We start from the raw sequence: 16,450 nt of genomic DNA on the forward strand, positions 1-16,450 counted from the left end.
ACACATATATATACACACACATATATATACATATATATATATATATATATATATATATACATTCGTTATAGGAGTGAAGACATTTCACTCCTCATCCAGAACATGGATGAGGAGTGAAACGTCTTCACTCCTACAACTTTTGTCTTTTACTCTGGATCAGACCTTGGTGCCTGAGGGATTACACAGGTGGCCTTTTAAACATTAACAAATGTTGAATAATGTTTTCCCTTGACTTTGAGCTTTCCACACTTGTTTGTGGGCTTGTGGAGCAGGCACATTTTGAAGTCTTTTGGCCATATAAAAGACTGAATATTTAGTTTTGAATTGTTGATATGGAAACAATGCTCATCACATGGATATGAATAAATACATGCCACTGAAAATCTACCAGTTCACTCACAAAGGACAAAAGAACTCGCCAAATGTTTTAACAGCGCAAACATTTATTGAACCAAAATGATCAAATTATAACTACAACCGTCATGAAATCAAGTGTGTCCTGTGTGTTCTCTACAGACTCTTAAATGCTCCGTCATCAGAATGTTCAAAATTCCAGAATGAAGGCAACTGAGGCAAAATGAAGCAGAACACTGCAGTTCCAAACATCAGATCTTATTGTCAATGGTTTTAACTCTTTACTACAAAAAAATAAGCTACAATTTTGAATTTCCTGGGTAGAAATGTCAGTTTGTGTCTAAGGATGGAATTAAATTTTTTGAAAAGGGGCAGCACATATTAATGAATATTTAAAAATGTAAATATGTAAAGATTATAGCCAACGTGGCTAATTTCCATCTTCAGTCCCTCGGCAGGTTGATGTTAAAACAGTTGACAGGAAAGAGAACAGCAACAATCACACAAAAGCAAACTCACTATACACACGACACACACTCTGTACAGACAATTATAGAACAACCCATTAATAAAAAAATGTCATTTTGTTTTACATGGTGACATATTTGACCCTCGAACAACCACTGTTTTAAAGCTTTTGAGAATGCTGCCAGTGTTGAGAGCTCTTGTATATGAGCAGCAGTGTGTTCCACATCTGATCTGCTCCATAAGCAAAAGAACCCACTAGACCCCTAAAATAAATGACACAAAGTGGTCACCTCTAGAACCTGTTTGAATTTATTTCACACACTCCTTTGGGGGAGGTTAAAACGTTAAAAACGTTGCATACCAAAATTGTATTTGAGCTTTGGAAAAAGCATTATTTGTGATAAAGTATGTGATATATCTGTAGATGAAGTACAAAAAAAGTGTGCACTCAACATTAAGTACAACCTTAAAAAATGTATTTTCCTATCATAATCTCCTGTTAAATAAACAAATCACATAAATGACTATTGTAAATGTTGAGGTAATGTATCGGAGTGGTTTTCATTTGCCAAAACCACCTTGTTGTTTCATATTTTGTCATAATCTGTGCTTCACCCCAGTTTCCCTGTTGAAATCACATTGTTTCACTTCACTTTGACCTCCAGCTGCCTCCATTCTGGAGTTTCAAATGTTTTAGTCTACACATTTTTAAAGGGTCTATTGATACTTTGCAGCTGTTGTCATCAACATTCGCTGGGGGCGTGAAACCAACTGAAAGCACTACGGTTATTCAAGTTAGATGTCATATGAGCTTTATTTTAACTAAATCAGCTCTTTCTAGTCTAAGTCACTATAGTACAAGATAAACTTTTTGCCAGTGGAGATACACGATGTCACTGCAAAGTATCAATATCAGTAAATATAAATAGAACAGAAAGGTGCAGAGGCTGGAGGAGGGTGTAGCTGCTGATCGGCCAGCCCGGACCCTGGCTGGAGGAGTTCCCGGGACAGCTTCATAAACTGTAGGTCACAGGCAGCTGGAGAGAGAGGGGTCAGCTCTGGACTGTCAGCTCTGGACTGTCAGCTCTGGACTGTCAGCTCTGGACTGTCAGCTCTGGACTGTCAGCTCTGGACCCCCACGCCTACACTTGCAGTGCAGGCGTTTACCTACAGAGTAGAGGCAGACATGTTAGAGATCTCCCACAACACTGGTACAAGCACATTGACTATTGGAAGAGGCATTAGAGGCCTTACAAGAGCCTTACAAGAATGCCTGAAGAAGGAAAAAGCTGCTTCATACTGTCATTTCATCTCCACACTCTTACTGTACATATATCAGAGTTATGATGAAGTTCCTCTGGGGTCAATTTGAGCAGTGTTTTTCCTCTTATAACTCAGACATAAAATAACATTTTTATAAATTTGGGCTCTATTTTTAGTCTGACTTGAGGCTAATGTACTAATACCAAAAAGCCCAACCATTTCCCCGTTCATTTCAATGGGACTCTGAACATTTCTGTGTTTGGCCTTTCATACCAACTTCATTCAAACTCCAGCCTGAGAACTTTTATGAAATATGCATCTCATAAGACCTCATTTACATGAATACTTACTTGGACCTCCATAAGACATGTCCTACAGAGACCTGCACCTCCATAAGACACGTCCTACAGAGACCTGTACCTCCATAAGACATGTCCTACAGAGACCTGCACCTCCATAAGACATGTCCTACAGAGACCTGCACCTCCATAAGACATGTCCTACAGAGACCTGCACCTCCATAAGACAACATGTCCTACACCTCCATAAGACATGTCCTACAGAGACCTGCACCTCCATAAGACATGTCCTACACAGACCTGCACCTCCATAAGACATGTCCTACAGAGACCTACACCTCCATAAGACATGTCCTACACAGACCTGCACCTCCATAAGACATGTCCTACAGAGACCTACACCTCCATAAGACACGTCCTACAGAGACCTGCACCTCCATGAGACGACACGTCCTACACAGACCTGCACCTCCATGAGACGACACGTCCTACACAGACCTGCACCTCCATGAGACGACACGTCCTACACAGACCTGCACCTCCATGAGACAACACGTCCTACACAGACCTGCACCTCCATAAGAATGTCCTACAGAGACCTGCACCTCCATAAGACATGTCCTACAGAGACCTACACCTCCATAAGACATGTCCTACAGAGACCTGCACCTCCATAGGACAACACGTCCTACAGAGACCTGTACCTCCATAAGACACGTCCTACAGAGACCTGCACCTCCATAAGACACGTCCTACAGAGACCTGTACCTCCATAAGACACGTCCTACAGAGACCTGCACCTCCATAAGACAACACGTCCTACAGAGACCTGCACCTCCATAAGACAACACGTCCTACAGAGACCTGCACCTCCATAAGACATGTCCTACAGAGACCTGCACCTCCATAAGACAACACGTCCTACAGAGACCTGCACCTCCATAAGACACGTCCTACAGAGACCTGCACCTCCATAAGACACGTCCTACAGAGACCTGCACCTCCATAAGACAACACGTCCTACAGAGACCTGCACCTCCATAAGACAACACGTCCTACAGAGACCTGCACCTCCATAAGACAACATGTCCTACAGAGACCTGCACCTCCATAAGACAACACGTCCTACAGAGACCTGCACCTCCATAAGACAACACGTCCTACAGAGACCTGCACCTCCATAAGACACGTCCTACAGAGACCTGCACCTCCATAAGACACGTCCTACAGAGACCTGCACCTCCATAAGACACGTCCTACAGAGACCTGCATCTCCATAAGACACGTCCTACAGAGACCTGCACCTCCATAAGACAACATGTCCTACACCTCCATAAGACATGTCCTACAGAGACCTGCACCTCCATAAGACAACACGTCCTACAGAGACCTGCACCTCCATAAGACACGTCCTACAGAGACCTGCACCTCCATGAGACAACACGTCCTACACAGACCTGCACCTCCATAAGAATGTCCTACAGAGACCTGCACCTCCATAAGACATGTCCTACAGAGACCTACACCTCCATAAGACATGTCCTACAGAGACCTGCACCTCCATAGGACAACACGTCCTACAGAGACCTGTACCTCCATAGGACAACACGTCCTACACAGACCTACACCTCCATAAGACATGTCCTACAGAGACCTGCACCTCCATAAGACAACACGTCCTACAGAGACCTCCACCTCCATAAGACAACACGTCCTACAGAGACCTGTACCTCCATAAGACATGTCCTACACAGACCTGCACCTCCATAAGACATGTCCTACAGAGACCTGCACCTCCATAAGACAACATGTCCTACACCTCCATAAGACATGTCCTACAGAGACCTGCACCTCCATAAGACATGTCCTACACAGACCTGCACCTCCATAAGACATGTCCTACAGAGACCTACACCTCCATAAGACATGTCCTACAGAGACCTGCACCTCCATAAGACACGTCCTACAGAGACCTGCACCTCCATGAGACAACACGTCCTACACAGACCTGCACCTCCATAAGAATGTCCTACAGAGACCTGCACCTCCATAAGACATGTCCTACAGAGACCTGCACCTCCATAAGACATGTCCTACAGAGACCTACACCTCCATAAGACATGTCCTACAGAGACCTGCACCTCCATAGGACAACACGTCCTACAGAGACCTGTACCTCCATAGGACAACACGTCCTACACAGACCTGTACCTCCATAAGACACGTCCTACAGAGACCTGCACCTCCATAAGACATGTCCTACAGAGACCTGCACCTCCATAAGACAACACGTCCTACAGAGACCTGCACCTCCATAAGACATGTCCTACAGAGACCTGCACCTCCATAAGACAACACGTCCTACAGAGACCTGTACCTCCATAAGACATGTCCTACACAGACCTGCACCTCCATAAGACATGTCCTACAGAGACCTGTACCTCCATAAGACAACATGTCCTACACAGACCTGTACCTCCATAAGACAACATGTCCCAGTCATGTAATTTCAGTGTTATGGGGCCTTATAGTGTAAAAAATTCACTTTTTTTCACATAATCAAGGTAGGGATGGGACGATATACAATAATATCGTTAAGTGCGATAAAAAAGGTCTGCAGTTGTTTGTGGCATTTTTTAATAATCATGATCATCTCTCACATTTATAATCGCCTTTACAGCACCAGACTGCCTCATGTTTCCAGTTTAATACAATGTGTAGATGTTAGTTCTGGTGTTTATCCACAAGGGGGCGCTTTATCATAGGGGATGTTTCTTCATCACCGTCATGGCTAATGGTGAGTGCGTCATGATCCCAGTGACGGCGCACATTTTTAGTCTCCACTCAAGAAGGCGAAGTCCGATGTGTGGAATTATTAATGATTTGAAAAACAAGACCAATCTGTGCTGTGCACAAAAAAATTGAACCGGAGTTGAAAATAAAATAAACACAGAACAATTCATTCTGCGCTATTTTCAGTGTGAGTCAGTGAGTGTGACCGGGGAAGAGCTGCTCCAGACAATTATGTGATTCACAGACGTGTTTGCGCAGCTTATCCACGCCATTGACAGGCGTCCTCATGTGCTGCTACCAGAGTTTTAGCCGATGGCCGTGTCTCAATTCGCCAAATGCACCTTTTGAAGGGTCCATTCGAAGTACTCTTCAAAGTGTAGTTTGAAGGTTCCGGTCGAGAATGTGCCCTCCTCAGTGTAGCCTCCATCTTGCTGAAGTGGGACAGGCCCACACCACGGACCACACTTCCACCGCTGTCTTTGAGCGTACGATACCTACATTACGTACGTTATTTTTAATAATTTATTATTTATTTGAATATCAATAGGCAAATATAACATTCAAGGTGATTTTTTTTCATTTGTAGCTACTTCAGCTACTTGTGAAAACGTAATAACAGAGACAGAGGAAACAGTATCATTTTCACATTCATAGTCTATAAACCAGAGACACTGATTAGTTGTACATATAGTGGGATATTTCAGTTTAATGGTTCTGTATTTTGTCCAGTGGCTTCACCACTTTAATAACAGTAGAGGGCGCTGTTTCCCTTCTGTGCCGTGCCAGTTCTTTCCATATTATTATTGTGAGGGATTTTCTAGCAGTGCAGCTACATCAAATTAGTGTCTTGATTTACTAAATGACACGTGTCCACCAGGGAGTGCAGACCTATGGAATGTACCGGAACACGTGAAGATTTTGTGCACGTCTCAGGACTCTGTTCTGTCTGTTCTGTCTGTTCTGTCTGTTCCTCAGAGTCCGTTGCTTCATTGTTCACATTACCTGTGTGGATCATTAAACTCTTCTGACTTTATGTTTCTCTTGGTCTTTGACACAATAGAAACAAACATTCTTACATTATTCTTATTGCAGTAATAATTTCTAATGATAATAATGTCTCTTATTGTCTAGCAATAACTGCACATTCCTTTGACACACACTTCGAATGGTGATCCTAAGGCCAGTTTGGCGAATTGAGACACGGCCGATGTGACCGATGTGGAGTGAAAACTCGCTGATGATTCTAAGTGTTTAACCCCTTAACGTTCCGACGGCCCGTCCTCGGGCAAAGATCCACGAGTAAAATTACGCGCGTGTAATTGTGTAATTTAACGCGCTGTTTAGCTGCAGTTTTGCGCTTTAAACATGACGAAACGGACAAAACAAAGGAAGTACGTGACCAAGGACACTGTGGATGTTTGTACAAGTTAAACTAGAGGCACCTGGACCCGGAGCGGTTCGTGTAACCGAGTGAAGATCTCATGATGGACTCAGGAGCAGAGGACCTTATGATTTGATGGACTGGATGCTGTTCCTGATCGGTAAACGTGGTTTATTCTGCTATTGACTTAATTGTGGGTCAGATGTGTATCATGTGTAATCATTAGCATTAGCTGATGCCAATCTGCGCCCCCCGACCACCACCAATCATCACACACACACCACTTGGGCGAATTGTCTTGCCTAAGGACACAATGACAGAACTAAGGACACAATGACAGAACTAAGGACACAATGACAGAACTAAGGACACAATGACAGAACTAAGGACACAATGACAGATCTAAGGACACGATGACAGATCTAAGGACACAATGACAGAAGTTGGTCCGAGCGGGACTCGATCGTCCAACCTCTGTCACAGAATGACTGTCACACTGTCACATGTACAGTGTGTTTTTAGTTTGCAGTGTGTGTTTGTTCACATTTTGAAGTGTGTGTGTTTGTTCACTGTTTGCAGTGTGTGGTTTGTAAATATATATTTATTTTGACCCATACCACTTGTTTTGACTATATTTTATGTACAAATACACATTATACATTGTGTTTTGATATGTTATATAAATGTACAGTAATAGAGCAGCTGTGCAGACACAGATTCCTCTCAGTGTGTATTGGTCATTGACTGTCACTAGTTTATTGTTGTAAAAATCAAATGATCGTGTCATAAACTGAAAAAGAGTTAACGGACTGTCTCCAGACACAGTAGGACAATCTCACTCAGTCACAGCAAAAGCTTCACACAATGGATTATACTCATAATACAAGTCAGAGCTTTATCATAAAAATGTTAAGTGTGTTTTCAACATTGGAGTTTACAGTTGTCTTGGTTTGGTTGAAGTTCATGTTTTGCCATAGTTAAAATTAAATATTTATACTTCCAATAGCATTAACATACTACACAGGTCATGAGCAAGATTTGTCATTTTCATTGTATAAGTGGAAAAAGCACTTAATTAAAAATCTTATAACAGAAATGTAAATGCTGTAATTTGATTCTTTTAATAAACCATTTAATTTGGATGGATGCGATGCAGCATGACCACAGTGCACACATCTGATGACCACAATGTGCACATCTGATGACCACAGTGTGCACGTCTGATGTTGCTCACAGTGGTCCATGGGACGCTCAGGGAGTTTGTGTGTTTGCTCAGACTCGTGAAAAATTAGAGGGAACATTGCTTACATGCACATTTACGAGAAAACCATCCTTTATCGTTTGACAAACTTGAGCTGAAAATATCCATCATAAGTGACTTCCCATATGAAATAAACAACTGAATGTAATTCGTGTTAGTTAGCCATCGCTAGGTTAGTGCTAGCTGAACAACATTTTGCACAGCTTGCTAGCAGCAGCACATGGTTTCACAATCATAAATTAATCTGAACACCTATAACCTCCTAGGACCTGGAGTCTACATATTAGTACAACACATTTTGGGTTGTCTAGGCCACAATACAATTTTTTGTGTCCACATATGAGGACATTATACTGTCCTGGTTTAATAATTATTGTAAAATCATGATTATTTCGGTCATAATAAAAATTGTAATATCGTCCCATCCCTAAAACAAGGCCTTTTGGCATTTTTATACATATATATATATATATATATATATATATATATATATATATATATATATATATATAATGTAAGGTAAATATGGTATCAGCTCAAAATTATATTATAAATTATAAGAGAAACAAATTGGGGTCAAACTGACCCCAGAGGAACTTCATTGTAACTTTTTTTTTTCATACAATCCTTATTATACAATGAAAATAAAAATCATCAAAATGAACAACTGTCATTTCTTTATCAAATGGGTTGAAAATTGGGCCATTGTTCTGCTGTGACAAAGTTGCTTGTGGGGTCATAAATGACCTTAGAACACAGGATTAAAACATGTTTGTGGTAAATCTGGATTATCATCCAAAAAATTATCACGCTTTCAGTTTTATCACGATTCATGTAAATTTGGTATCTTTATATCGCGTTGAAGTTTGTTATAGGTCAAATGTTTGCATGGTATAAATGTCAAGCAATAATATGATATGATGACAGTGATCATGATAATGTAGGCAGGTCATCATATGCAGTTTACCAACTATTTACACTAACATAGACCTCTAGAATCAGATTTTAATCAAATTTATCATATTTTTATTTCAGCTATATTACATAAACCGGTATCCTTTCTTAATAAGGCAGCAAATAGGAGTTACTGCCAAACATGTCTTTATGAAATATAGCCCCCCAAAAAATCATCTGTCTGCAATATCTTTACAGTACGTATTCGACCTGGCTTTATAATAAATGTCAGATCATCTGTTGACAATAGTTTAGTTGGTTGTACCTTCCTCATCCTCCTCCTCCTCCCATTGGTGGAGCATTGGGTCCTCCTCCGTGTGTTATTCTGCCCATCCTTCTTCTGCCACCAGGGGGCCCTGGGGGACTGCAGGGGGAAGAAAACCACAATGGTTGAGTACTATGGACATTCCAAGCACACAACAGTTGAATAACAAATGTGATGCGAGATGTGGCTTATCATATTGGATTGTTTAAAAATGTAATTTAAAAAAAAATGAAACAAGTCAGCTGACTTCGCCTCAGAAAACTGCAGTGCCAAATGGGAGGCAACGTCGTCATAAATGTCATCACAACAAAGCGCTGCATGCTGTGGGCACCTCCTATAGAGAGCAGCAGATCACAGTAATGACCAGCAGATTTCGGTTTCATATGTACCAAAATGACTATGGGATGCTTTGTGTAGCCCCAATTACAGAAAAAAATGAGAGAAGACAGTAAGTATAGAGCATTGGGCGTATACCGCTGGCAGTGGAAATACAGACAGATCAGAGCAATGACATCTTGAATACAGGGGAATAAAGATTACTTTTTATTCACAAGTCACTGCATAAATCACTCTAAATACAACTTCAGAGGGTAAATGAAAAGGGAAAAAACTATAACAAGATTAAAATCTCATATCAAATTACTGGATACTTTTTATATATACAGAATTGCTGGATGGCTTTTATTTAACTCAGCTGCTTTCTTTAAGTGTGTAATTGCATATTTTTTCTGTGACAGGGATTACTTTAGCTACTTTTACATAAAGGACAGCTACTCATTTTAGAAGTTGTGCTGATATAAGAAAGACAAGAGGTATAGTTACACACCTATAAAACATAAACCATCATGCATTTATTAGTGAACAGAGTTATGTATCAAAATGATACATTTATTATGATAACAGGCATGTCAAAATCTATTTTGAGTTATTCTGTATAATACATATAATTCATAAATCCCTTGGGGAGCTACTAGTAGTTCCCAAGGTGGAGAACCCTGGTTTAGGAGGTGGGAAATAATATTGGCGTTATGACAGCACCACAGAGTAGCTGTTAGCAGCACTTCATGCTTTCTGTTAGCTTCTCTGCAGGAGAAACTATAGCCCACACACCTCTGTGCCCTGTAGGGACACAGTGTGCAGTCCTTGTTTTGTAAGGTTTTTTGTTTTGTTTTGTCAGGTCAAAAGTCTCAAGTCCAAGTAAAGTCCCAAGTCAAAGACAAATTCCTCTAAAGGGTATAGAAATGATTGTTTGACAAATATTTGGCTCATGGGAAACAAAGGAGGTTATTGATCACCTACGTTTTACAAATAAAATCAAATTTACTTCAAATTACAAGAGTGCTTGGTTTTTCAGCCCTGTGATATTTTTGTCCTTTAATTTTTCCGATACAGATGGACCACACATGCCCCGATTAACTGTTTAACTGTCAGATTGCAAATGTGTTGACATGATTTATGGCTAATATCTCTAATTACTGGGCCTGTCCACATCAAACAACAACAAAAGTTCAATATTTTCTCTGTTGGTATAAACAAACAAAAGAGAATTTTCTTTTTTCACACTAGCTTCAGAAAGTGAAGCCATCAATAGTTGCAAGGTCTCCAAACCGTAAGATTAATATGTCAAGTTTGTGTAGCCAATCCCAAACAAATAAGGATATTTATTTATTCTGAGTACATGTATCGGGTACACTTAAAGCACATTTCACAAATTAATCCTTATATAAGCTCAAAAAGTAGTGGGAAGAAGAAAACTTATTAAATCTCTGTCTTCATTTAAGATATAAATTCAATGCTTTGTTTAACCTTCCTATTCAGTTGAAAAAGAAAGAAAACACACACACAGACCCCCCCCCCCCCCCCCCCACACACACACACAAATGCAGTTGTTGTGTTATTGTGAGGCATTTCCAAATTGTAACAGAAAGAAAAACATACCAACGATGGTAAAGAAACAATAAGCATAAGGTGGAACCAACACTGAAAGTGCAGTATGACTTTATACTTAAACTGGCCTCTCTGTGTATACAGACCAGACCATGTCTTTATATAAAAATTTAATTTAATGAATTTATGAATACTTTGGCATTGCTTTTGTTTTAAATCCAGAGCATTCCACAGTTTTACCCTACATACAATCACACGGAAACTTTGGTTCGAACAAGAGGTAGAATAAAATTTCCATAGCCTCTCAAATTGTAAGTTCTCTCTTTAAGAGCAAAACACTTTGGCACGTTACTTGGTAACTTATTGAAGGCTTCTAATAATATTATTACAGTATAATATTTTACAAGATCGAGAAATTGTAATAGTTTGGACTGGATGAAAAGATTGTGAGTGTGATCTAGAAAACCAACCTTGTGAATGATCCGCACTGCTTGTTTTTGCAATAAGAAGAATGGGTAAATTGAGCATTGGTAATTGTTTCCCCATATTTCAACACAATATGTGAAATAAGGGAGAACCAGTGAGCAGTATAGTGTACGGAGAGCATCGTGATCAAGATATTGTTTTGCATTATTTATAATTGAGATACTCTTGGCTATTTAAGTTTTTATGTGTTGGATGTGGGCTTTCCATGATAATTTGCTGTCCATAATTACTAGCTAGATAGGTTTTTAAGTTTGTACACACTCAATATTTATTTACTTTTGTTTGTGATGCTTGTATTTCATGTTGTATTTTTTATGTACCATATTTTCCGCACTATAAGGCGCACCTAAAAGCCTTTAATTTTCTCAAAAACCCACAGTGCGCCTTATAATCCGATGCGCCTTATATATGGATCAATATTGGACAATTATGACACCCGTAGTCAGGAGGCGTCGCTGAAGTAATAGCGGTAATAACCCTTTAAGGACTGAGCACACTGTGGACCAGTATAGCTCACCTAGACCTAGACTTTTGTTCTTTTTTAGCCATAAAAATCATGTTAAACGAAGTATCAGCATTTGCTGCATTTTTTCTACACAACTACTTCTATTTTACACATCCATCCGTATTTTTTCTTTTACGCGTCGAATAAATGAGTGAAAATCCCCGCAGCCCCGCGCTCTCATTCAACACCTTCAGGACAACAGAGGCAGATTACAGTAATGACGGTAAAATATTTAGATAGCCCCGTGTCTCCGCTTTGAGACGCTGTTTGAGTTTACATGAAGCACGAATGGGCGCGGAGTTACGCTGCTGGAAAGTCCACAACCCGCTGTATCTGCAACGACAGGATCCGACGCTATAGGGATAACGGGGAGACGGCGCCGGGCGACATACGCCACAATCTGCCAATGGATCGCAGACGCCTGGGCTGATATATCAGTCTCAACTGTGGTCCGAGTTTCACGAAGGCAGGAAATGTCACTAAACTGTTAAGACAACAGCAGCGACACGGATAATGGCGATTTTGACGAGACGGAATCGGGCACTTTGAATGAGCTCGACCAACTGTTCAACTCAGACACTGAAGAGGAAGAACTCGACGGATTCATGAATGAGGAATGAACTGAAAAAGTGAGTTTTACGCGTTTCTTTCACGTGTTTACAACTAAACAAGGCTGGAGATATTGTGAATATGGACATTAACGTTTGAACAACGTTGAGTTATTGTTATTGCTTTGCACTATTTCCAGAGTTACTATATTGTGATGCATTAACTTGTTTTGTGAGTTTGACTGACTTATCTGACTGTTTTGTTGACATTCCCTTCAGCGCAGCTCCATCTCGTGGATGCGTAACACAACCCCAGCTACTACAGTAGTTTATATTCTATGCGCCTTATAATGCGGTGCGCCCTATATATGAAATTTGTTTTAAAATAGGCCATTCATTGAAGGTGCGCCTTATATTCCGATGCGCCTTATAGTGCGGAAAATACGGTATTTGCCTGCCTTGGGACTACGGATGAAAACTAGCTTTGTAGCTAAAATTTGGCATATTTACATCTGTTCTATACCAATGTTCATTAATGTGCATTGTCCCTATCAAATAAATAAAAAAATAAATAAATACATTTGTAAGTGTGATACATGAAATATATCATTTATATAAAGATTGAAAGTAGAAGTAGAAGTATGGGTCCCAAAACTGACCCTGGGGAACACCACAAGCAATGCCAAGGTATTCAGATGAGTATTCTCCCATGTAAACATACTAATCTCTTAGCCAGTCCCCAGCTACTCCTCTGATACCATATCTTTCAATGTGGTTACCAGGATTGAATGATTAATTGTGGCGAATGCTTTTTTCAAATCAATAAAGACACCAACTGCATGCTTCTTTTGATTCAGTGCATTGGTGATTTCTTTTACTGCTTCAATTATTGCCATGGAAGTGGTTCTTTTTGCTCTGAAGCCGTATTGACTGTCATTTATTATTTGATGTTTGTCGACAAACTTTTCTAGCCAAGATTCCTTGAATTTTGAGGAACTGAGGCAACAGTGAATTTGGTCTATAATTTGTGAATTTGTTTATTTCCATATTTGAATAGTGGTATCACTTTTGCAATTTTCATTTTGTTTGGGAAACAGCAGGACTGAAGAGATAAATTACATATATGGGTTAGACGTTTTACAGTGTTATCTATGACTTTTTTGACCAATAACATGTCGATATCATGACAGTCTGTGGGGAATTTATTTTTACATTTTTGGACAACATATTTGACTTCGCGTTCGTTGGTTGCTGAGAGAAAAAGGAATAAGGGTTCCTGATTATTGTTTCTCTACGCTGGATTTTGGCTTGGTCTGGGATTTCAGCGACAACTCGGGACCAATATTTACAAAAAAAATTCTTAAAGCCATTAACTATATTCTTCAAGTTATGATAACCCCATTTACATAATCAAAGTCACTGGGATACAGAGCTTTTGTTGATCCCAATTTAATTACACTATTTAGTATGTCCCAGGTTCTTGGGGCTCCCACCGGCAGAGCTGGAGGACGTGTCTGGGGTGAGGGAAGTCTGGGAGCCCCTGCTTAGACTGCTGCCTCCGCAAGCTGGCCCCGGATAAGCGTAAGAAAATGGATGGATGGATGGAGGCTCTCTTTATATTGTTTTTATTTTCCTATAGCATTCTTTTATAATATAACTGTTTGCGAGTTCTAATTATATCTGTTAATTTATTGTTATATGTCTTATATCTTTGCTCAGCATCTTTAGTTTTTAGTTTGATAAACAATTTATAAACATTTTGGGTTTTTTTCTTGAGTAAAAACTTATTTGGCAGTGTTTGATAATGTGTGCATTGTGTCACCATGGTAGGTGCTGAACATTCCACCATTAACATAGATACAGAACCCCCAGAGCGTGATGCCACTACAAAGTATTAATGCATTTAGTAAAGCAGTTTTGATTGCTCACCCTCTGCCATCACTGCACCGGGATGTGGCACTCGTCCCATGCTTGGACATATCTGGGTCGATGATTGTCTTAAAACTGGAGTCAACAACAACATGTGGTTTTAATAATACAATAATACTTAGAATTTGTAGTAGCATAGGCTGTCTGTGATACTTACAAGAGAGAAAAGAACTCCACTGCGCCCCAGAACAAGTCTGACAGCAAAGACAGTCTCCATGGAGACTGAGTCCTGTTGTCCAACATCTGGCCTACAATCAACAGGACAGGCACAATTACTGAGAACTCATATATGACCATTTTGGTTTCCAAGTGGCTCCTCTGCAATTCAGATATTAGTCCATTTAATACACTTTCTTGTCTTTCTTTGGGTTAGTCCTTGTTTAGAACTGTTATAGGAAGTAGTGTTGTCACAATCCTAAAATTTTAAACTCAATTTTGATACTCAGGAATAGACTTGATACTCACTACCGATTACAATACCACGATAATTAAAAATACTCTTTCTTTAGACAAGAGAATGTGATTTTCAATTAAATCATAGTACTTAGTTTTATATTACCATATGGCCTAATATCTGTGTAACCCCTCAGTCGGCCAGGCAGGTTCCTTAGTCGTTCATGGGCCTATACTAATATATGTGGGTTTTATACTTGTTTTGATAAAGCTCAAGATCATTCTAAAGCTATTAAGGAAAAGTTTTGTCTTTTTAAATTGACTTTTTAGTATGGATACTTGCTACAATGACTATCTAGTTTCGATTATTAGTATGTGATTTTTGATACTAACACTAACTCAAATGCCAAATATTTTCTTAAATGTTACTTAGTGTAAAAAAAACAAACAAACAAAAAAACAAAAACACTGAAGTAGAATTTTGAAAAGTCACAGTTAAATTTAAGTATATACCTTATACATTAATATTAACTGTGTTTCTATATTTTAGCAAATTGTTTTGTGACATTTCATTTTAAGTCTGAACAGGCAATGACAAAACTGCAACCAAAACTGGCAGATTACATTGGCACATCTAAGCTTTTTCCAACCGTATATTTTATCATGTTGGTATACAGTATTTAGCAGCAAAAATATTCTAAGCGTTAAGTTGTTTGTCGGTTATGTACAAGATTCAACAGGTCAAAATAAGTCAGTGCCTAAAATGAAAGCAGCAGCAGCAGCAGTAGTACGTTCACTTGATCCCATATTTAAGCTCTAATATATCAAGTGTACAAATACAATCAGAGCGACATAAAATAGGGAAATTAAGTTTATATAAAGAAGCTGGTGATTTAGCTAATTTGATATCGTTTTAGGACACCACAGGCCCTAAGTTAGTCGTGTTGATACTTGATAGACACAAAATGGAATGGGTTTCCTAACTTCTTCAGTCAAATGGACCAAACACGTTTAAGTGAAAATAACACGGCACATACCTAGAACCAAAGCAGCTAAAAGATCTGATCTAATCTGTTCCTGTTTCTCTTCCAGTTGCCATAGCCAGCTACAATCACATCTACAGCCAATAGCCAACATGCTAACCGCTCACTGTTAGCATGGTTAGCTCCATGCTGGGTGGTCCCTTTACAGAACTATCTCAGAATCCAAAACCACAAGCTGTAAGTAATAGTTGAAATCAAACACTGAACACGTTAGTTGGTGTAAGTCGTGAACTATATTGAAAGAAATAAGAGAAAGCACTAACCGTTGGACACGTATACCATCTTCAGCTGTGTTTACGAATGACGCAAGCACGCACGCTCAGGCGTGTTTTAGATACGTCATCTTACGCAATCAGGCGCAATTTGATTGATTTTAATATTATTTTTCTTGTACTTTGTTTTTGCCATGTACAATGAAATATATACTGTATATTTGATTGTATATGTATTATATCAGTATTATTATACTATCTTTCAATTGTCTGTTATAATTGAATTCATATAGCCCAGCACAGAGCTTTACTAAAGGATAGATTTTCTTGAACCAACCCAACAATGTATGAGGATAGAGTTAGGTGTAGGGTCAAATAGACCCTAAACTAACAAATAAAATACAACACA

General features: G+C 39.4%; 1 protein-coding gene across 1 annotated transcript; it reads right to left on the bottom strand.

Moving 5' to 3' along the window:
• Positions 1-429: 429 nt before the first annotated feature.
• Positions 430-16,161, bottom strand: selenok (selenoprotein K). The gene is made up of 5 exons (XM_033969954.2): positions 16,093-16,161; positions 14,551-14,641; positions 14,394-14,468; positions 9,039-9,137; positions 430-1,989 (listed from the first exon to the last, which is right to left on the bottom strand). The coding sequence occupies exons 1-4, from the start codon at positions 16,109-16,111 to the stop codon at positions 9,044-9,046; spliced, it is 279 nt and encodes a 92-aa protein (XP_033825845.1). The 5' UTR covers positions 16,112-16,161; the 3' UTR covers positions 430-1,989; positions 9,039-9,043.
• Positions 16,162-16,450: the final 289 nt, after the last annotated feature.

This window comes from Periophthalmus magnuspinnatus, chromosome 7 (genome assembly GCF_009829125.3).
Source record: "Periophthalmus magnuspinnatus isolate fPerMag1 chromosome 7, fPerMag1.2.pri, whole genome shotgun sequence".
Taxonomy (NCBI): Eukaryota; Metazoa; Chordata; class Actinopteri; order Gobiiformes; family Gobiidae; genus Periophthalmus; species Periophthalmus magnuspinnatus.